Source organism: Apteryx mantelli, chromosome 1 (genome assembly GCF_036417845.1).
Source record: "Apteryx mantelli isolate bAptMan1 chromosome 1, bAptMan1.hap1, whole genome shotgun sequence".
NCBI lineage: Eukaryota > Metazoa > Chordata > Aves > Apterygiformes > Apterygidae > Apteryx > Apteryx mantelli.
The window spans coordinates 33559218-33584242 of NC_089978.1; the positions used below are offsets into that span (position 1 = coordinate 33559218).

Genomic DNA, 25025 nt, shown 5'->3' on the forward strand with positions numbered 1-25025 from the left:
GTGCAACAAACCATTTTGTGAAGGTGGTGAACAGACAGAATGGCAAAAATAGCCCTTCTAGGGCCTGTTGCGTTCAGGAGCTTGGAGTATATAAAACCAGCTGACTGTAAAAGAACTCCAGCAGCTTTCCTGCCTCACAAAACATGCAACCAGACGTTAGCTGGATCCTATTCCTAGGTTAGCTGATAAAATTACCTTTATTTGTGTAATCTAGTCATCATCTCCAACCCCAAATACCTTGTCCATCGTTCACAATTTTAAGCTCTCCAAACACTTTTTTTTTTTTTTTTTTTACAATAAACTGTCAGTCACAGGGGTAGTCAGTAAATGGTTTCTACAAACAATATAGTTTAATTGTAACTACAGTAAAGATTTTCTATATACATTATGTTCACTGCTTATGGTATTATAGGTTTGCCATGCATGTTTTATTGCACATATAAATAGTGTACAAAGATTCATGAAGATTCTTTTTTTAGCCATACAGGTTAAGACTGCATAAAAAAAGCTGTATTACAAAATATTTAGAGCTATTTACAGCCAACTCGAAGCAGTTACTGAAAGACATTATCAGGAGGAAAAAAAATTTTTAATTATGAAAAAACAAGATTTGTCAAAATAATAATTACAAAGCTTCATGTTGCCATATATACATTGTAAAAAAATACTCAGAAACCTGCATTTTATCCCTCAAGATGCAGAAATCAATATTCCTATTTTTATACTCAATCTTTGAATGCTTTTAAAATTTGATAAACTCTGAGTTGAAAATGTATTTTCTTTACATTGTTCGTGCTTTTTGACAAAACAGATATTTGTGCAGCTCTGTAAAATATTAAAATACATTTTAATTTAGTGTTAAAGTGCACAGTACATTTTATAGGAAACAATATACTAGCTGCCAATCAAAAATTACAATTTAAGTTAATGTTCCCTCTACAGAACAAAAGCTTTTGTTTTGGTTGAAGTAACTGGATATTCTATGCATACTGTATGTCTCATTGTCCGCAAGACCACTTCTCTCCTCCTAACAAGTTGCTATCAATACATACTAGTACATTGGCAATTTGTGACGTTAAAATGCATAGTCTGCATTCAAATACTGTATTAAAGATTAAAAATCTGCTATTGAAATACTGGTGTTTTTAAATGCAGTGTTTGTGTGAACAAGCACATACCTCTGCCTAGATATGCAGTAGTGACAAGTATGCATCCTTCTTTCAAAAAGTCTTGCTACAATCATTTCTCCACATTCTCTTGCTATTGAATTCTCCCACCGCATTGCCTCGCTTGTGTCATAACGGATTTCAAACGCTATGTGCTTATATGCAACATCGACCCCTATCAGCTAGCCTTTTCACCACGTGCAACTTCCCTGTCCTGTTTGCTGAAGTTACATCACTAGCTTTTCACATACAAGAAAAATGGATGTTCCAGACACTGTGATAATCCCTGTGCTGGAACTTTTTGATCCAGAACATACGTGATGTTTTAATAATAAATTATGCTTTGAAAAATCTCTTCAAAATTTTAAAGTAATAATAATAACCACCACCTTTTTTCCTATTGCTGATTTGGGATTAGAGGTCTGATCCTGCAAACATTCACTACAGAACATTGTGCTTAGTTCAGTGGGAAACTGCTGGACTCAAGTCATTGATGGAGATTACAAGGAGAAGCACTGCACCCAGCAGGTAGTATCTGGAAGATCAGGTCTTTAAGACTGCCTTTACCAATTTTAATAATTTTAGCTCTTCTTGAAGGAATCACTGAAGAAAAAATTCAAATTTTTTGGCTACCTGATAAAACTTCTCATTAATGTTCTTGTATTTTTTCATTATTTGTTCTGTAGTGCTGTAGTCTTTAAAGAAAAGTTACAGTGCAAAATTATATTTCAAGACACATGATCCTAATACACATCATTCATTTTGTTGTGGCAAAAGTTTAATGTCTTGTGCATAGTAAAATAAGTATCAATCAAAAATATTTGTTCACATTTATTTTTTTCAAGTTTACGTCTTTTCTTTTTTTAACACCTATATACAAATAAAATGGGTGTGCTCTCAGTTTCAGCCAATTTAGTCCAGTGGAGGGAAAAGTGCTACTGGAATGTAGGAAACTCAGTGGAATGCAGACCAATTTTTAACCAATGTTCCACAAATCCAAAAATAAAGAATGTCATCCCAGCTAGCTGTTCTTTTAGTAAAAGCACCTATTTTGTTTACTTTTTATCTTACATATTAGAAAATACAATTTACGGAGATCTAGAGCTACTGCACACCAAGTAGAATAAAAAATAACTAAATATTTATATTAAAATAAAGTGTTTAACCACAAAAAAGCAGTAATAAAATACAGTTTCCTAATTTACATTTTGCATCCAAAGGATGAATAACAACTCACTAATAAATAATATTTATATAAATATTTTATGTCTGGATATTTTTAAAAGGCAACGGCCTGAAGCAACTGCAGAAAAACCTAACATGGTAGCAGTTTGATTTACTCTCCTTCCCCCCCCCCCCAAATGATTACAATGATTCTTAGTTTAATAATATGAAGGTATCTTGCTGCAAGACAGCTGTATTCCACACAATTTTAAGTGGCAGAGAGGTGGCTGTTTTAGTAAGTACTGTACAAAGTGAGCTATAAAAGCAGTGAAGCGCCAGTTTGCTCTATAAAATGTTCCTGTTTAGATTCTGGTTTGTAGTTTGATGCGCCTTTACAGTCTGAAAGATGATTTTAACACCAGAAGTATAAGAATACTCTTGAAGTGCTGTTTTTTCAATGCAGTTTGAAAAGATGGGCAATATTTTGATTCTTTGACGGCACAGTGGAGCTGGTTACAGCAGAAATAGTAGTTTCATGTGAATAAAGCTTGTTTCACTGTGGTTACATCTAGTAATGCTTGAACTGTTATGCTCACTTTTACCAAGCCCTTTTCTTCTAGGATGTGATGTGGTAGGCAGAGCTTCTCCTAGAAAAAACAAACAAAGGAGTAAAGATTAGACTATTCATTACTTACTGCAAAACCTTGCTTTACACGAACACGGTTGAAATACACAGCCCAACAAGCAGGAACCATAAGCTATTTTTAATTAAAAAAAACAAAAAACCAACCAACCAAACAAAAAAAACTTCTTATGATTTTGACAGAAACATTCTCTTTTTGCTCTCATTCTGTCTATGAATGAGTGTAAGATCTGTAAATGTTCTGGGCCTCACAGGAAACCATTCTGTTCTATGGTCATTACCGTATGCAAACATTGCAACTAAGAGTGAAGGCTAACGAGTACACACTGAAATTTTTACCTATGAAGTGAGATAACATGGCATTTGCCCCTTGTTACATATGAGTTGGTGTGGGGACAGAAGGCTCAAAAAAGTTTTACCACTGACTTGTAGAAGGGCAGGTCTTGGTTCCCAGGATACGCACCTTGAAAGTCACCCATTAGCACTTAGAGAAAAGTGTGAATAATGCTGTGCATTCAATGGATGAAGCATTTCATTCTGAATAATTAGAAACTTATTTTGAAATATCCAGGAATCAACTTTATTCACCGTTAGGACGCAGCAGTCATGGCCAGGATGAAACCTATTAGCTGTCCACAGAGGCTGTTGTATCAGAAGACAGTTAGTATCCTCTCGAACAATAGACACTTATCTCCTACAGGTAACAAGAAACCCCATAGTGTATTATTATAGAAAGGCTTGCTTAGAGGTATCCATGTGCTATGACTGGCTGTATATTTAAGAAAAAGTTTTCCTTAATGGAGGTGGGGGTATTTATGTTAATAAAATATACAAAATTAGGAAATCAGGCAGCAGGTTTATAATAAACAAATGGAAATACTACTTCACACAAACCACAATTAAAACTGAGATTTTTTGCCACAACATGGAAGCCAAAAAGTGTAAATGGGATCACAAAAATACATGAACAGAAGAAAAGATCCATCAAGTACTACTAAACAAACATGCGGATACAGTCCATGGCTCATGAAGTCCCTAAGCTGTAGATGTCAGAAAGCTTGAATGAGCACCAAATACCTGGCCTAACCTTCCTGTTCTTTCCCTAAGCGCCTGTACATGAATATGGACTGTTTTGATATTCTCAATACTGAATCTTTCTTAGCTGTTTGATAAACTTTTAGCTTCTAAAGCTACTGATGAATTTGAGATTAGGTTTTAATTGCTTGCCTTTTACTGAATGCTCTTCTTGCTTTTGTAATGTAAGCAATGTCAACTAAGGGCATCTTATTTTTATATAATGCATGATACTGTCTCCCTTTGTTACATTTTCTCATATTCATATTAATTACATCTCCAATTTAAACAGTCCTAATCTCTTCAACCTCTCTTCTCATACATTTTCTTCAGCTCTAGTCCCCTCCCTAACTTCTCTTTGAACCCTTAAAACTAAATTTAACATTCAGTATGATGGAACAGGAACTGGTATATACAAGAACAATTAATACAGTTTTTATCATGTTATGTACCTGTGTTTAATTGCTTTTATCCACCTCCACTGTTCTCCAGGCTTTGCCCAGTGATTCTCCCCTAGTGGGTCACAGCTCCGTCTCAATACTACTAGCATTAAACAGCTGCTCTGGTTCTTCCAATGTTTATAACTTTTTATTAATTAATGAGTATTTCCTTTGTGCTCAAACATCACTTAGCTTTCTTAAATCATTGTGAAGTTCCTCACAGCCCACTCCAGCCTCAGGGAGAGAAAATCTGAAAATATTACCAACTCACTTTTCACTTCCTTTCCAAGAAAGCTGAAAACACTAACCAAGGGCCGAACATCAATGTACGAAACACTCAACTGAAAACCTCTAGAGAGGATGAAAACTGATCATTTACTATCACACTGTTTTAGCCAACCTCCAATGCACAACAGTTCGTTATCTCCTGTTCAAACTACTTATTTTCCTTAATGGTGAATTGAAACTGGTTTGGCCTGGGCTCTTAACAAAATGGGCCACAAGACGACCACGACAGATCAAAACATCAATCAAACTGACAACAGTTATCAGAGTTAAACCGTCTGTACGAGACAAAGTACCATAGTCTCCTGAAATTGCTAATAAAATCTTCTGCAGGAAGAGGGTTTCATTTGAGGCCTTCACAAACCATGTCTGTGTTTAGTTTGAGGTAGATTTATTGCAGCCCAGGGCTGAAAACAACCCAAGATAGACAGCCTAGTTAACAGATAAAATGTGCAGCTTTTCCTCTCTTAATTAGAGACCCTAAAAAGGGAGAGTCAAACTTTAAATTACTGCATCTGATACTGGTAATCGTAATTTATCTGTATTTTATATTTAAATTTTATATTTACTGTTTAAAATATTAAAATATTTATTATGTTATAAAGTGTTTTTTTCCCCCACTTAATTTAAATTTTTTTTTAAGGTTCATGTCTATAACTCAGAACTCCAAACAAATGCTGTGGATTCCTTTTGCACACATAGACTCAAGAAATGATTTCAGACAGGCAGTTTTCAAGGAGTTTGGCTGAGTAGGTCTGTGATAAATGAACAACACGCAATTCTCTGCAGGGAAGATGCTACAACATTCTGGTGATCTGCTAACAGTAGGTTTACACTTGCATTCATTGGGTTGAGTTTGCAGATTCTGATTCACATTTACTGACAGACAGCTGTGACAGTTTATGAAACAGCCTCCTCCCATTCCTACCTGTTACTCTTCCTCTCTGCTGGAGCTACTGTCCAGTCAGTGCAAAGTAATATGCCCATTTCGCAGTCATTCCAATGCATCCCCCAAATTTCTACTCCAAACCTACCCTAAACCGGTCATTTAAGTTAAAAGACTGGGTTCTGCAGTTCATTCTTGTTCATTCTTCTGTGACTGAGATACTGCAGATCTGCAAACTGTCAGAGAAGGTTCTCAACTTTTTTTCCTCTGGAAAAAGGAATCTCTTCTAGAGAACTATATAAAGAAATTTTAGGGCTTAACATTGTTTATAGGATGCAAACTCCCAAACTGATACCTGACTGATAGTGGAGTAACTACAAAAGAAGATAGAAATAGCAATATCAAATGAAAGACAAAAAATATTTCTATCAGCTATCAAAAGCCTCCTTCAAATGTGCGAGGTTACTGAAGATATTTTGACTATTTAATGTATTAGGATACCGTTCACATCTAAAAATCTCTAAGGTATTCTGATCCTGGTCATTTTCAAAAAGTAAATACCCATGTTATTTATTGAGAACATAAATGACACACCTGAAGTGAGATGTTTTCTCCACTCTTTTCTACTCCTTTCCAGTGCCCTCACCTGTTTCACAGCTTTGGTGGCACACAATATGCCGGTATCTCATTAGACTTCCGCTCTAGACAAGAGGAATTAAAAACTAAGGCCCATTGAATCAAATATTGGAAAACTAAGTGATGAGTGTTACAAGGCTGTCAGATGGATTGAAACCAAACACCCAGCCTCAAAACAACCTGCCTTGCTAGATACGTTTTAGAATATTCTAAATTTTTCTACTGAGGCCAAATTCACTGCAAAAGAAGAACAGTTAAAGATGCCTCCTTTAGAAAAACTTAAGTTCAAAACTTACTATTTTTGCAGCACCTCACAGCATTCAGAGACCTATTCTTTTATCTGTCATGTTTTCTTTCCAGGAATGGACTTCGTATTTTGCAATTTACAAGCACATTTTAACTAAAAGCATAAAGGAGTCCATGCCTCATTTCGTATTAGAGCAACCCTATCCAATATACTTTTTCTCCTTTTGGAGAGAATGCATTATCTAATCCTTTTAAATATAGTATAGTAATCCAGTTTGTATAAAACAAACATCTCCCCATATTTACAAGATGCAACCTCAAACAAGGGAAGCTATTTAAGGAGTCCTATAAAAAAACCCAAAAAACTGTGCAACTCTGTTCTTGGAGTCAGAAGTTTTACAGCATGTTACCGTTTTATATTATACAGCAGTCATCTTCATCAGTTCTTGAAAAATACAATTCACAGCTTTCTCTCATTGGAACTTGGCTAATATTTTTTAACTCTGCAGTTAAACATGCGGCTACAACGAGCTTTCCAGAACTGACAGTGGACCTATATCATCTACTAAAAAAGAACAAACTTCATGTCAGTGTGTCATGAAGCAATTCTCTTGTCTAAGCCCTAATCATTATCTTCAAAGTTTTGGAAATGGCTTTCACCAACTCTGACTCATACACTTTTCAAATCACAGCTTTAGAATAATACATTTCACTCTTCTCAGAATAAGAAAACCAAGTCCTGCTAAGGCTGGGATCCAGACCACGCTGACAATAGAGTCAGCTTTCTGAAAAACAACCATTATTTTGGGTCAAGCTCCCAGGTCTCTCAGATACTTGCATTCAGCCACTGTCCCTGCAGTGGGGTCCATTTTGCATGCTCTTTTCCACTCTAACCCACAACTGCTATTTTTAAACCCATGGAAACCACTGACATTTGGAGCTGTGAAGATGAAAACCAAAAGAAACTTCAAAACTTTTCGTAAAACCTGGCATTTTCAGATAATATACCTAAGAACTCACCCATGACTCTAAGATTTTGAAGGATTCAAAAATTTCACACTTCTCATCTTTGAAAAGGTTTCTGTCCCTTTTTCATTAGCATCAAACCCATAAAACTTCAATATGGATATAAATCACTTCTCTCAAAAAAAAAAAAAAAAGTCACTGAACAAAGCCCAGACAAACAGACAAGAGAACTGGGTACCAATTCCCAAGACCAGTCTAAAAATCTTTGAAAGCCACCACAGAGAGAAGGGCTGCCAGTCCACTCATAGCAGCATGCATAACCATCTTCTCTGTCAACTAGAGAATGAAGACTTATATTTTAATGTAATTTTACCCCCTATGAACACAGAGGCACCTAACTACTACTTAAGGGAAGCCACTTTCTACAGATATACAGCCATTTTGAATGGATAAAGACATTTTCAAACTTCTTGTGGAGCAAAAGAACAAACTCCTTTTGATTAAAACACAAACAAACAAAAAACCCAAGCACAAAGAGGAGAGAGAAGCCAGAAGGCTGAGTCACAGGACAACACAAGACGACAGTAAGCAGACGTACCCACAGACACACATGCGCTTGCCAGAGCAACTTTCTGGAACAAAGTGTCTGATTTAGCTGGTGTGAAAGAAAAACAGGAATATGAAAGAAAGCTAATCCCACAAGGAAACATGACACTCAACATATACACATCTATCTTCTTTGACATCAGATGCCTTCGAAGTCAAGGCAACTGTTCAAATTGGATTATGCTAGGGAAACAGCTTGACAAATAAAATGCAATAGTTTGTTGTCAAAAAAGTAATTGTTGCCATTAAATCACATGGACAAGTAGTGAAATGACTGCGACACATTGTATTTGCAGACGGTAACATCAAGACTCAACCATATTTGTTAGCAAAATTATAAATAGAGAAATAAAACTCCACATTTTGGCAAGAGACATTCTGTTTCTTCCTCATATTTGTAGAACATGAGATTTCAGACCCACAGGGAAAAATAAAATATTCAGAAAACAATACTGGAATCCGTAGTACAAATTAAAAAATAAATCCATGTAATCTTCCTCATATAATGCTTGTAGCCAAGTATTTTGAAATGGAAAGTGAAAGTCACTATAGGAAACATCAAGGCCATATGTTTAAGCAAACATATACCAAAGACACAAACCTTGACTTTTTTGGTAGGTCAAGGCCAAGTTTTCTTGCTAAAGAGCTGAAAAAACTCTAGCAAACATCTACCTTTTCACATATCTAAGGCAATCTGACATCATGTCTTTCTGAATATATTTTCCTTATCCAGTATTACTGATGACATCTGTATGCATCCAAATGCCCTGGAGTAGCATTTGAAGTACAATGGAAAAGAGCAGAAGACCAAACAGTGCAGTAATTCTGGCTATAGGTATTTTTCATTATTTTTTCTTTTAATTTCTCAGGGACAAATTAATGTTGTGTGAAATACACACATATGACCAAATCTGACAGAACAAAAAACCCCCCAGACTTCAATACTGCAGCTGCAATTCTGTATTTGTAGATGTAGTCAGTTTGATATCTAAATATGTGCATTTTTCAGCACATATTAAATTAACTACAAATATTTACAAATAATAAATTACGTCTAATAAATTACAAATATTTACAAAACTGCATTTGCAGATGGCAGACTTGAGACCCTTTTACAGATTCTGGCCTTGGCCAGAAAATTTTAAAGTAGATTGTGTATTTTGCCAAAATGCCTCATCGTTTCACTTGTTTCACTCTAAAGTGCTAAGAAAACAGTGGCCTGAAACTAAAGGGAGAAAAAAGTTCTAGAAACTTAAGACAGACATACATTAAGCAATAAGAGCAAACATACACCTACAGAGAGAAAGTGAATTAAACCAGCACCTTACATGTTAAATTCTGAGGGAGAACAAAGGGAATGAATGAGACAGTGTTTGTATCATCAAAGTAGAATGGATTAGCACCTGAAAATCTTTTCTATACTGCTCTTCTTGCAAATGAAGCTTATGTGCTAGAAATAAAGTAAAATGGTCCACAAAACCTGTCCTACCATTTTTGCTACTCTTACATGTATGAAAATGTTTTCATTTTTCATAAAAACAGGAGTAAAATGTCAAGAATATTTTTTTTGGTGAAAAACAGAGCTAACTGGAAATATTTCAAAAGAATTTATTAATAACTATGGATAGAAAACTGGACTGAATACCTATTTGCTCAGGTCTAACTCAACCCCCACTCAAACTAAATGCAGCCTTTCAGTAAACTTATTCAGAACAAAATGGGATCCATAAACAACTTTCAGCTGAAAAAAATTTGATAACATACATCTGAAGCAAACGGCATTTGAAGGGCCTCTTGCATTAGACTACATGGGTTATCCTGTTCTTGAAAATATTTATATGTTTTTTGGCTCACCAAAATAAAAGAAAGCCAAACCCTCACCCCAAAATGCCAGTTGCAATCCAGTGCAAACATATTTTACCTGCATATACAATAAATTAAACCATTAAAATTTGTACTTATTACTTTATTATGATATGGCTGAGATGACATCCATGGGATCAAAAAATAATATAACGGGCACACTACAAACTGGAAGTAGAGTAATTTATGAAGAAATTACAGTTTGAAAATTTCTGATGACCATGTTGCCACTGCAACGAAAAAACTAAATGGGAAAAATGCACAGGGGGAACAGATGCGATTCATGTTATCAATAAATGCATGTGTGAGTGAACCACAGTACAGACTGTGTTTAAACACTGGATCTTAAACTCAATCATGTGACTGGCTGTGAGAAATAAGTACTAACTGTATAAAATTGGCTGTCCCAATATTGGGATTTCCTAAGAGGTAAAGGACAACCGGCCAGCAGAACTGTTGGTTTCCCAAGCAGTAGCACCACAGGAATGACAGCACACATACAGGTCTCTGAACTGATCAGAGAACCCCCCTGCACCGAGGAGGTTAGTTAGCTACCTACACATTTTAGTCTCCACCTCCCCACTTAGGGGGAGAATTCTTAGCTTCAGAGAGGGGCAGGCAGGCAGGCATTTTTCACATTTCTATTACATTTGAAGTATATCTTGAGAAACATTACTATATTCAGAATTAAAGAAATGTTAGGGTCTGTTTGTTTGTTTGTTTGCTGTTCCTTTGCCTGTAAGATTCAGGTATATTTGGAAGTGTTAACAATAACAATCAGGAAAAAATAACTGATAAGCTTAACATATGGTAAGACCGTAGCTGTATGAAGCAAGTATGGTGGTCTTTCAGTCTCGTTCAAGATGGTTTCAACTCCATAACTACGAGGAAGTGCTTGTAATATTATTCTTTAAATCACAGAATCACAGAATTGCTGAGGTTGGAAGGGACCTCTGGAGATCATCTAGTCCAACCCCCCTGCTCAAGCAGGGTCACCTAGAGCACATTGCACAGGACTGCATCCAGGCGCGTTTTGAATATCTCCAGAGAAGGAGATACTGTATTTTGTTACAGTTAAGAATAATAAGAAAATTTACTCTAAGTTTGCATGGTAAACATCCGTGAACTGAACTTCCTTTGGACAAGTTTGAGTGTTGTATCGCTATTACTGGGATATATTCAATTGGTCTACATCGGTACACCTCTAAAATAATAATTCAGTTTCTAACCCACCGTCTAGTCTGACAAAACATTAAAAAACACTGAAGACATGAACTTCCATTTCTGCACACTAGAAATGCAAAAATTATTGCTCTATGACTTTTTGCACCTCCCTCCCAAAGCAATTGGTTGCCACAGGCAATCACACACAATATTAGACAATGACAGAGATACAGACTATGAAACGGTGGCAACCACTTTAACATTTTGAAATAGGAAAATCAAGTGGCTAAAGTTATACTCATACAAATTACAGATGGCTAGGTACTATGCAAGAAATACACAATGCAAGAAGGCATTGGCAGAAGACCTGTTTACCTCTTCTGGGAACATGAGTAAAATCCCAGCCCTACATAAGATATTACCTTTGTCTCAAATCCACACACTGGATTATAAAGAATCATACATTAATAGATTCTGAACTGATGCAAGATTTATGTCATTTGGAAAGCAACATTGTTAAAACAAGACAACCAAATTAAAGACCAAGATCTTTAGAAAGTGGAAGCTTAAAAATTAAGTTCAGACTCTGACTAAGCAAGTGTCCTCTACTGGAAGCACTGAAATTACGCACATAGTTAAAAGACAGGCCTAAGCAGAAGGAGGGCACATGTCCATAGCTATGTGCCCAAATAACAGACACAGTTCCCTCAAGTATATAGAATCTAGAAGCTCTCACTGAACTCAAGTCTAGACACAAAAGACACTCTTGACAATAGGATTGATATATGTAAGCACTGGGAGCTGACAGAAACTCAAACTTTCAGAAAGTCAGATTTATCCATCATCTGAAAGTAATTTTTCCATCTTAAAATACACATGTAATTACACATATCATCCTAAATATATATATATATATATATATATATATATATATAAAATATATATATATAGTCCACAGAAACTGGGAACAGAACTGCATTTAGAAGTTATTTAATCAGCTTTTACAAATATCTGTGGAATGTGGGTATTTATAGGGTAGCACTAAACTATAACCGTATTACCAGAATAATAACGCACAAGCTTTTATGATAAGTATCCTCTAAAAATCTGAGAGTAATTTTTGGATATAACAGCCAGTGACAAATGAATGTATTTATTTCACATGCACGACACTGACGTCCTTTGGTGAGCTAGCCAGATACTGAACTAAAAATTCAGCCAAGAGTACCTAGTCTGACATTGCAAATGACAGCATAGGTTTACATTTGAGTTTTTATAGCCTTCAGTTCTCAACTTTTCTATAATCATTCTTCATTTGTAGATTTCAAGTTGGTAAGGAATAAAACTGAAAACAGTCATATTCAAGAAGGAAAACAGAGAGGTCATTCAGTCCAGTGCTCTAACCATAGGCCACATCAAAATATACCAAAACGTCTCCTGACTAATTTTTGTCTGATCTATTGTCTAAAGCCTTCTATGGCGGAGAAAGCAAAGCCTAGACAATCTATTTCCCTAGCTCCCTTTCCTTTATTACATTTGTAACACAAGCAAACAAACATTACCTGCATTTTCACAGGTGATGAAACAGAGACAAGATAAGTGATGCGACTTGCTTGACGTCACACATAAGAATAGCAGATACAAGAATCTATCAGTTCATTCTCAAACTATTTTATTATATAACATTGTCCTCCATGATCTTTATTCTGAAATATTCTAAAGTCCCTTGCATATTATGAGTTTCACATACCCGGCACTAATTTACAGTCATCTCTGGGGTGTAACACAGCAAGTATTTAAAAGCAGTTCAACGCTGCTTTGTGTGACAGAAGAAAAAGATTATTCTATGCAACCTGAAGGAACAGGTTCAAACAAAATTAAGTAGAAAAATGTAACTGTCCCAGGATGCAATTTAATCAGAACAGTAGAGATGACCAACAGTCTTTAAAGATACGGTATTCTTATTAATCTAAAGGATTAAAAATATAATAATTTGAAAGATGGTTGTCTAAGTGCTCTTAACGCAATGTACGTTGAGATAATTGGCACCAACTCAGATAATACTATCTGTTGAAATGCCACCTCCATTCCTTCAACAACACCTGCATCATTCTAGGTTTTTCACACAAAGAGGCTCAGTTCTATTTAGTTTGTGACACACAGCTAGCCTACCCAAAAGTGGGATAAGAGTAGCTTCACTGCTTTAACATATTTAGCATGTAGTCTAGGCAATATAAAAGAAAACAAACTGAATATACAAGTACATAAGTTTTTAGACTATAGCTGGAGTGGGAGAGAAGAGATGGGACTTGCCTTCATATCAGTTCAAGATGCTACTCCCTCTCTCCCCTATTCAAGAGATTAATAAAGATATTACACGGAAGGGAAGCAAGGGGAAGGGAGAAGTTTTTAAGACAAAGGAAGGAAATTAAGTACCTGTAATTTGTCAGAGATAAAGCAGAAAGTTTGTGTGCGCATGCGAACAGGTTATGCTGTTAGCACATTCCAATGATAAGTTATATACATCAAGACTATAAAAAGTATGTGGAAAAGACAAAAGCCTATTAGATCCCAGGAGCGAAAGGTAGAAGTTGATTGTGGGGTTTTCTCCCCGAGGGCGAGCAGAGTGTCAACAGTCTTTCGAATGTGACGAATATCCGACTGCAGGATGTCATACGGAGAGCAGAGGTCAGCCTATCCCGAAGGGCAGCCATTAGAACAGAAAAAAACAGTGCATAAAATTAAAAATACAAAAATATAAAGAGTTTGATAAATAAAGTATCACAATATTCTAGCTTAAACATGTAGGAATAGTTTCTTTCTAGTATTGTCTTAGTCACTAGACAAACCAGCTTTCTTTCATAAAATATCAGAATGTTAAATAAAAGAGCTCAGTCCTTCAAATCTTTCCAGAATTATGCCCAGATCCACAAAGGTGAGGAGGTGTATGTAATTGACTTATTTCAGCGAGATCTGCGCACCTTTGTCCATCTGGGCCTTACTCTTATTCAAATGCTTAAATGGAACCAGTTGTAAAATCTAATTCCTACAATAGCAAACGGTGGATTCAAAAGCTGTTAAAAGCACAAGCAGCAGCAGTATGAAGTCTCAGGAAAAGGTACTTAAAGAAACTTAGAAGCATGTAAAACTCTCTAACATAACATATAACCCCAAACCTGCTATTCAAATATCATCTTAAATGATACCCTGCGATAGGAACTGAAAAAGTCAATGGCTGGCTATAGTTAATATTAATAAAATTTCTAAATTGAAGAAATTGACACCAAAATTCCTTCGTTAACATTTTAAAGGTCATTAGCAGGTTAGGTTCCTATATTAACTTTTCAGAAAATATCAGTGACTTCATGTAGCAATTTAGACTAGATACACAGAATTGTGATATGTAAAAATACCAATACGCACACACAATATTTAACTTTAAAATCAAACCAAACAAAAACTAGTACTTCAAAAATGCAACAATCTAAGATATTATTCCATCTAATATTATAAATAAGGCTTCACTATAAATGAAGATCTATACTTATGAAATAAAAACTATACAAAGTAGGAAAGATTCCCCATGACAATAAAGGAAGGCAGACGTGGAAGTTCAGATGTCTACTTTCTATCGCTATGAAGTTTCAAGGTCCAGTTCACAATAAATTACCTTTAAAAATATTTAAAAAGTTCTTCTATCCTGAAAAGTGACCGATGAAACCGGAAGACAGTTCTGTCATTCATACACAAAGAAAAAGTGACTTTTTTGCTTACCATTCTTGGTTCTAGCTTTAACAGGAGTTTAAAGCAGCAACATTTTATTACTTAAGCCAGCAGATATGACATGAACACGGAGTGGAAAAAACCCTGCTTAGCAACAGCACTGCTATTTTTACAGTCATTTTTCATAATTTTTTCAATGCGAAATTCTATTGTGATATGAACTCCAATGCAATTGTATATGGCTTTTTTTAAATGATGAAAACTCATAGACCTAATAAAACATGCTAATCTCGTTTACAATCTGAATAGGACTAGCACTAGATTTTTTAAAGAAAATCTGCATCTGCAAGTTGCTTGCCAGAAAATCTAATTTCAGGGCAAGCAAAACTTACACAAATATTTCACAAAACTTTAGAACAAATGTATTTTTCCTGATATTAAAAGAAAAACCCTAAAAACAGCCACTATTGCAGTCAAATGGAGAAGGATGTAATTTTCAGAGTTAGAGAATGGTAACTTCAGCTGGTAATAGGTTTAATTTTTACAGAGGCTGAGCAATTTGCTAACCAGATATTAGCATACTAAGCAGCATCCGGGAGAAGCCAAAGCATACAAAAACAGCCAACACATACGACAGAAACTGCCATGCTGTGCTTCTGTGAAACTAGAGGAAGCCTAAGGAATTTCTGACTTTTTGCTTATTTTTGTGTGTTCTGCAGCAATGGAAAACTTGCTGTTACATTCTCACCTTATTAGGTAAAATGTTTATATTATATGTATTTTAAACTTCTGTAATGGAACCCAAGATAATTTTAAGTTTTTCAGAAATGGTAGAACACACTTCCACTTAAGTTAGCAGAATTTTCCAGATGCTGTGAAATGAAAATACCAAACTAAACACATGTCATAGCAAAATAGTGAAAAATTGCACAAATAATTACCCTAGCACAAAATAACCCCCCAAAACCCTCAAACAAAAAAAACCCCACCAACCAACCAAGCACTGCCCTTCTCATTTAAGATACTGCAATTATTAGTAATAAGAACTAAAAATACACATATACTTACTACGTTTATGGACCGACTTGTCACAAATGACTATGAAGCTACATGATTAACTACATCGTACAGCTGCCAGAATCATGCGTGCAGAATAAACACATACAGTAAGACAGAAGTGGAACAACAAAAGCGTCACCAGCCGTTTGTGGGCGCAAACCACTCGCCTCCTGCATGCGCCTTGCAGTGACTGCAACAGCAGAGGTGCAGATTTCAAAGCCACCCCGCCTAATTTTCTGCCCCCAACAATAAAGAGTCAAGGGTAGGTTTGCAATACTGCATGAACAAATGAAGTCTGAAGTGCACATGCACTGTATGCAAAACACAAGTGAAAGGAATCTCTGAACTACGATTTAAATGCTATAATCAACAGCACACTGAATGACTCGCTCCATACGGTAGGCCAAATAGTGTACACCACCGACACAGAAGGAAAGGGTGGAGAAGGGCACCATACCTGATAAAACTTACTGCAACTTCATGGAAGTCTCATGATGCAACTAGGGAGGAGTAACTCATTATGTGAACTGATCAGAAAACAAGCATAAGTGGCAATGAAAATATACCTTGCATTAAACTGCAGAACAAGATTACTAGTTGAGTAACTAATAGTTGGGTAGAAGATAAAGCACTTTACCTGACACACTCTGCTTGGTTGCTTCTTTTACTATGTTCTATCAGTTTTAGCACTACAAAGAGCCTCCTGGGTTTTTTTTGGTTTTGTTTTACCTAATGGCAAGTCCTACATTAACACAAGCCATACTGGGCTTGTGAATAATTTTTGCTTGACACTGCAGCATACTGGAACTGGCTTTCAAAGGAGGTGAGATGCAGTAATAGCTACCGTTTGCAGGATTTCAGAGCCACAGGAATGGTCACAGCTAAGCTTTCGTAACCTGAACCTTCCTAAGGCGATTTGAGACCAAGAAAGCCATTTCTTATCATCATTCCTTCCTGTTTTAAGTACGTGTACTGTGAGTAGCTGACTGAAAATTCAAGAGACATGGCATTCCCACCTGAGAAATAACTGCAGGTCCCACTCAGCCCTATTCCACCACTGCTGACATGCTGGAACACAGAACCTTGATGAACCTGCTGAAACAACTGGCTGCAAAACAGTTTGTGTTATCACTACCTGTTACCAACATAAATCACCATTTGAATATTAATCGTGATGGCTTATGTCTGTCTGTTTCAAGCTATATGAAGATTGAAAAGCATTAGTCGTGTGTATATAAGGAAGGTCAGTCTTTCTTTCTTTTAAATAACTCCAATTTCTCTGACCTGAAGTGGCCCCATATCTGGGAGATTAAAGAACCAAAAGAGGCTGAAGTATCTAAACTCCTAAGTTATTATATTGGGGTAAATTTCAGAGCATAAAAATTAATGTATGCCTTTGTAAAAAGATTACTGCTGCTTTTGGCAGCAGTAAACATTGAATAATACAATAAATATTGAAAATACTTTACTGAATTTCTTCTTTTTGACAAGATGTTCATAAGGTCTTATTTCTGATATGCCATATTTGTTCACTAATTGTGAACTGGAAGAAACGTAGACCAAAACTTGTAAAACTTTTGCCTTTCAAATCACACTTAATTTACAGCTTTCTTTTCATTTGTCTAAATCTCACCAATATAATTCAGCAAATAGATGGTTCAGAACATTTTTCAGTAGAACTGCAAGTAACTTTGCTCCAGTCAAAAATGTTATGCTCATGTCTGCCACTTGCAATAAAGTAATATTCAGTCCACCACAAATCAGTTGATTTTTTTCTTTTGACAGAAATTATACTGGAAGTATATAAGAAAAATTGCTGTTGTATGAATTACCAAGAATAACAGCTGCCAAGAATAAAAGCTAAAGCTTCACTAAACTAGTGATATGCAGGTTAAAATGGAAAAGCATACTGCTTTTCCACTAGTATGAATACTAATGCTAATGTGGCAGGTGATAAAAATGGCACTATGTTTTCAGAATATGTATGAACAATTAGTTGAGTTTCTTCTTATGCTAAAGAAATGTATACGAATATTACTGTCTTTCCTTACATTGTTGCTAGCTTTATGAAAGAGCAGTTGAGACCAAAATACTTCCATAATGTCACATATATACTCATAAAATAACAATTCAGACACTCCTGATCATTTTTAATAGCCCTGAGATGTCACTAAGAAATATAAAACTGCATTAGAACTGGTATATTTGACACTTCAGGGACCACATTTACACACACAGAAGGAGGAACAGAAGTCAAGAAGTAGCTTTATTTTTTAAACCCCAAAAGTGATGAGAGGATGGGTGCACTATAGGTGGTTTGGGTAAGCCAAGATAGTTAAGATGTTGGTAATGGGATCATATGACATCAACAACCTACTTCAGTGGACAGCACCAGCCAAGCACTGCATCTCATTCTGAAAAATGCAGAAAGATAGGCACTCATACTTATCGCACACTTTCTCCCACTTACTTATTTAATCTGTACCTGCTAAAAATTAGGACTGCTTGTCATTCTAGCTATTATAGAGAAGATCAGGCAATTTGACAGTTTTTAGTTAATGGTGTAAAATAAAATCTTCTTTTGTACTTTTGTAAGTGCTAAAGGTTGTATCTTTTCTGTCATATACCTTCTTAGTGGGCACTGCAAAGACATTTTCTGAATCTTCAGGCTTTCAGATGTTTATCCACCATGATTACCTTCTTATAATAAGCAAAGATTTTGTTTTGTTTCAAAAAGATACAGTTTAGAAAGATCTCTGATTTTCTTGGAATAAGAAAGGCTCTACAGGAAAAGTTAGTGGCAGAACTGGACACATGCTGCTTGTCCTACAATTCTCGCACTTCCGATAGCCTATTGGTGCAGTAAGAATCTTGCTATTTCATTTTTTATTACAGGATCAGAGCCAGACCCCTTTAAAACACATCTAGCCCATTCCCTCTACATATGACCAGGAACATCATATGGCTATTAACAGAAAACGATTTCAAGATGTCACCCACTGAACATGTTGTTCTGCTTCACTTTCGTACTGAAATTCTAATCTGGTAGGTAAAGGCTTTCTGATTCCAGCTGGCACACAGCATTTTTGAATCATCTACCCATGAGGCCATTACAAAGAGATGTTCCTATTCTTGTGTTCTGTATTTGCAACTCCTTGGTCAAAATGCCAACTCCTGAGGCTCACGGTGACACACCTGGATACTGATGCCTACTGCATACTCTACACTTGCAGGAAGTTGCCCAGGATCATTCTGGGAAAACCATTTTTGACCCAAGAATTGAACGCTGAAAGCAACTGAAGTAAGAGACCATTTACATCAGCATAATAATTTGTAATAGCAATTTTCTTCTTTTCCTTTTACATGACCTGACAAGGATACTCTTCTAAACATGTGGAGTTTGAGGAATAACATGTACTCTACCTTCTTCCGTAAGTAACTCAAACCAGACCGACATGAACTATGAAGTTTTCAAATCCTTACAAAAGCTGTACAGTTGAATCTTCAAGTAATTCTCAGGAATTAAGCATGGAGGTAAACATCACAACAGAAATCCTACAGATATTAGGATCCGCAAGTGCAACCTATCACTTTCCCATAAGATGCTTGTTTAAAAAAGGAAATAATTCACTGCATTCCTTTTGCTGGATTATCCAGAGGTAGCTGGGTGAGGTAAGACTCATCAGTCTGAAGCATCAGTAAATACACCATCTGCAGTTCTTTAAAAACCTTCCAAGATGCTTCCTCTGCTAGCTAGTCATATAATAATAATAGCTTGCTGTCAGACAGCTTTGGACTCCTAATATCCTTCCTCTCCATCATGCAGCAACATTCTACTGTCCAGCCCCTAGCTCTGCAACATGATGGATTTTCACAACATCTAACACAAACATATCCATTTGTCTATTGCCAACAGCTGGTCAGGAAGAATATGCTCACATTATTTACAATCTGTTATAAATTAGCAACTGCAAGCGATTCACTCAATGTTTAAGTAAATGAGTTTTCCCCTGAAGAGAAGTTAGTGTTTACTTAGATTCAAAAAGTCAGAAATTTTATAAATCAGGCTGATCATATCTAAGCCTTTGATTAAGGGTCTAATTTTGCAACAAATATACTTAACAAAATGCAAAAAAGCCCTATAAAAATTCTACACAAGTTTTACTGGAAGCTGTAAAGAGGAGGGAAAATAAATATATAAAAGTGTCAATTCATAGAAAAAAAGAAAGGTATTTTTCTAGAAAGCTTATTTATAGAAACCCAAAACAAGAAAATTCAGAGTAAAGGGATCAACTCAATTTAGCTTAACCCTCTGTAATATGGCACTGAAAGGAACTCTTTTTACATTTTTCTGTTTTATTTCCATTTCTAAAAGACCTCTTAAAAACCACTCTTCGCTTCTTCTCTCCCAACAGGCTATATCCAGAAAAAACTGATTTCTATTCTATTTTGCTGAATAAGCATTATTGTGCATCAGAAGACAATAAATTTTGGGCAGCTCAACAAACACTCCACATCTACTTTGTCTATAACCCCAGTGCACAGAGTCAGGCTTTTTCATCTTCTCTGAAGTGAAATTTTACCTCTACTATGAAACCATTCTAACACAATAAATTACGTAACTACAACAATTAAATCAACCATTAAAACTTAGAGGCCCAGTCCATAACACTACACATTCTCAAATTTCATTTATTATGAACCATTCATTGGAGTTGTAAGAAAAAGTTTCCCCCCACTCCCCCAAATTTCCTAAAACTTGCAGGAATGGATGGTTACCTTTTCTGTCCTCCAAACCAAGTACTAAAAAATAGATAAATTATAAAGGATTCAAAACTGGAATTCTTTCCCAATTTGAAATCTGTGCACTACAGTGTGCTCTCAAATAGGGGCAGGGAAAGGTGGGGGAAGAAACACACAAATTATCCCTTTGTTTCAGCATTCCTGAAAGATGGACTAAAAAGTATTCAGTCTTAAACATACTGTCATATGTAGGCAACACCACAGTGAAAATATATCATGCCATTTTCATGTCTGAGGATTAAAAAAGCCTCAGTACAACACATATCTTATTTTGAGGGTCAAGTATTTGAAATGAACGTTTTATGAATATATACTTCTAGACAGTAAGTGAGACTTTGAAATATTTCAAATGATATACCTCCAGAATAAAAGTTATTTTCCTGACAACATGAGAATAAATTAGACAATAATAAATGCTGCCATTCTTAAATGTAAAACAAAGAAAAACATCAAGCACTGCAGTTTCCCTACTTCCAACTTGTGAAATGCTTGTTTTTACATTAAAGAAGAATCTTGCTCATCCGGTACATCCCATAGCTAACACACAGAAAACGATCACCTTCGCATCAGCACAAAATCATTTCAGTACTGACATGAGTGGTTTTGGTCACTTTTACGAAGCATACTATAAAGTACTTAATGGAGTAAAAAAGAAAATCAATACTTAAAACAAATGAAGTCCATATTCTAAAAGCACTGGGTAGAAATGCAGTTATAGTTATACAAGGAAAAAATAAGTTAACTTTTACCTAATTATATTAATATATTACCTAATTACCATATTCCTTATTTATTTTCCATAGCAAATATAAGGAAGTATTGGGGATAATACTGAATTATTAGCTTAAGACAAAATTTGCAATTTTTAAGTGCTATGAGATCAGCAATAAAGTGCTCGACATTATTTAGATTCATTTTTTTATATTACATATCTTTACTGTTAAAAATGCTAGTTCACAAAATCTTTCAGCTTTAAAATAACCTATGTGTCTTGCATTTTTGATCATTTACAAATGACAGTCTTAATTTAATTACCTCTGGTATCCCCAGTTTTCTACATGCATCCAGAAAGTTTTCCACATTTCTCCTGCATTTGGCCATGCTAAGTTTAGGCTGTAAAGATTCAAAAAAAAAAAAAAAAAAAAAAAAAAAAAACCAAGTCAGTAACATTCAGCAGACAGCATAAAAAAATCATCTAGTATGTAATCCTTGTACTTCTAATGCACCATTTTAGTGATATTTCTCATGAAAATATACAGTGGTAGAATCCATTCCAGCCAAAATGTTCCTGCACATATATACTGCGCTGGCACTTGACTCCTAAGGAGGGAAATAACAAGGAGGAAGCCAGTGAAACCTTTGAAGCACGTTCTCAGATAGGAACCTTTGGAAAAGGACTACAGTCATTAAACAGAAATGATCTAGCTTGAGATGGCTCACGCGGTATTTGGCTCCAGGTAGTTTTTCCTCATACCTACTTTGAGATTCTATTCTGCGTTTGAGAGTAATCCATGACATACTAAAAGTATCCCATTGTTTTTCCATCACACTTTGATACACTTCAAAAGAAAAAAAAAATAATGTTTATTATTTATTTGTAAAGAAATTCATATTATTTCACAGTGACTGCATAAAATTTGCTTGTGTCTTACTGTTATGCAGAGCAATATTTATGCAGACCTGAATATTTAAGTTTTGGATGCCAGGCACTTTTACGTAGCTATTAAAACCATCGGCACGTTTAGATCTTTACTTGTGCACTTGCTTGTGAGGTTCTAAAACTTGCCCCTTACAAGGATTTGTGATAAAAGACTGATATAGTTGGAATATCTTCTTTATGCAGGAATTTTACAGTTAGTGTACTTTAAGGTACAACATTACATGTATACAAGAGATCCTTGTTATCATATATTTCTTTTCTGAACAGCAGGGAAACCACAAAGGATTTCAACATACATCAAGGAAAACAGATTTAAGTGTAATACGGCTATTAAAAAAAAAAGTGTATAAAAATGCTAGGATATATAATATATTCAAAAATATATAATAACTACAAACAATTCTAATATCTCTGTAGAAGAAAGTTTCTATTACTCAAAAGTTTCAAAGACTTCTGTAATTTGTGTCACGCAGGACTATCTACCAAATTTTGCAGATGTACCAGATGATTAAAAACCAACTCACTATTTTACTTGTTCAGTGCGATATGGAATAACAGTAATTCCTGAATATCTATTTAAACCAAGAATTCACAACAGTACATGGACTTCAAAGAACTAATTTTCCAGGCTAAGGTCACTTGAAGACTGTTCCAAGCAGGAGAATGTCAGCAATACAAAGGTGGAACAAAATGGAAATGGATTTAAAAGCGTTTCGTGTTTCTTATAGAAGACAATGCCACAAGACTTTTTTTTTGCTTTAAATCCAGCAACAAAACCTAAGTTTTTGTCCCAGAAATTCAAGTCTGCATATTTCAGCAATGTCATATTTTTTTTTTATCAAAGACAGAACAGAAGTTGTTTAAAACCAAGCAACAACAAAAGAAACTTCTCTAAACTATCTCAGAAAATGTCTTTTTCTTAACCTCTGTCTTCTTGGAAGCTCTCGCATATTACCTCTGAAATCCACATGCTGGTCTCAGAACTGAACATCAGGTTGTAGCTGACAAATATTTACCAATATGTACATTCAAAAAAACCAAAAACAAAAACAAACACCCCCCCCCACCACCACCACCAAACCTCTTAGAACCAAATTGACATTAGAAATCCGGGACAAAGTCCTGATTAGGGAAAGAAATCTATAAACATAGAGAAAATAATAAGAAAATTAAGTTTCAGGAAACCCTTCAGGTCCTTAGGTGAGCCAATATTACATCACTATGGCATATATTTCCCTTCTGTCTGCAATAAAAAGGAATCATTTCTATGTTTAACACAAGAAGAAGGATATCCTAATAAGGTTAACTTTAACAGTGTATGGCTTTGCAATCCCACTTATATTTTTCATCAACAATCAAGGGACTTTTTTTTTTTTTTTTTTTTAAACAGGATCTCCTAGAACAAAATCTTGTTATCACAGAATTTCATACTGTACCAAACAGAAAGGCCTTTATGAAAAAAATCTGATCTGCTGCAATGGGAGAGAGGCAGCCCAAATTTCTTCAGTTACAGATTTATTATTTTCTACTTTTGTTATGAACATTTGAATTTGTACTAATTAAGAGTCACCCTTAACAATTAAGAACATTCACTGAACAGCAGCTTGTTTTACATAATCAGATATCACCTGGCAATAAAGCTAATTTTTTAAAACCAGTCCCCCCGAACATTCAACTTACTACTGCTGGTGATGGTACATGAATACTTCCTACAGACCGAGGACGAACGTGATTTACTAAATGGCAAAGAACTACGCCATCCATCAGAGCGGACCCCAAGTCTTCAGGCAAACAAATCTTTAGTCTCGTTTCAATGTTCTGCAAATGAAGAATATGTATACACTTTTATACAGAAACAAGTGAAGGAAAATAAAAAACAGCAAATATATACCCATCTTCTTCCAGGCTGTTAGGCGTGTATCCAGTTTTGGTTTAGCAGGAAAGGCACTTGTTTTCTCATATAAACAATTCTTTAAAAAAATTTTTTTTTAAAACCCTCTACCTATCCTATGTTGGTCACTGAATTAACTTATTTAAAAGAACTCATCACTGGAAATGTTGCTGTCATAATATGCATGTATTTTTATATATACATATAAAAAAAACACATATACATGTGAGTAGGCATGTGATTGCACTACTGCACTACATGTGGCTCCTTCCTTTCACCATTTTTAAAGTCTTCTACTTATCCATCTCAAAATTTCCTTTATCTTCATCAGCACTTTGAATCAGAACTCCATTGTGCCAATCACTGTACAAACACAGAGTAAACAGTAATTGTTCCCGAGCAGTCTAAAAACTACTTAGGAAACATAAGAGCAATCAGAAAGACAGGGAAGACAAGGCAGAACATTCAGATTTAACAAGTATTCATATATTCTCTGTTAATTAAAATAAAATCTCACTGCAAAGAGTTTGATATTACAAAATAAAGGACTTTGAAGATATTTAAGAATTTTCCAGCAGACAAAAAACTACAGTGATTGTTACATATGATGTTTCCTAAATTGGAATCCAATCTTGAAAACACTCCAACACAGTGCTTAGAGATAACTCTTCGATTAACTCTCAGAGATAATTACTTCTAATATCTTAAAGCAGGTTTTCCTTATTCCTAGTAGAGGCTCTTCAGTGTCAT

General features: G+C 35.3%; 1 protein-coding gene across 2 annotated transcripts in view; it reads right to left on the minus strand.

The window, feature by feature from the left end:
• Positions 1-328: 328 nt before the first annotated feature.
• The window catches only part of LRCH1 (leucine rich repeats and calponin homology domain containing 1), a 143136-nt gene continuing 118439 nt past the window's right edge, over positions 329-25025 (minus strand). For both annotated transcript variants that reach the window (XM_067292212.1, XM_067292204.1), the window contains 3 exons: positions 24065-24202; positions 21760-21837; positions 329-2977 (listed from right to left, as the gene is read on the minus strand). In XM_067292212.1, coding sequence (XP_067148313.1) covers positions 2864-2977; positions 21760-21837; positions 24065-24202 — 330 coding nt within the window. In that variant the 3' untranslated portion in view covers positions 329-2863. The remainder of the gene's footprint in view (positions 2978-21759; positions 21838-24064; positions 24203-25025) is intronic.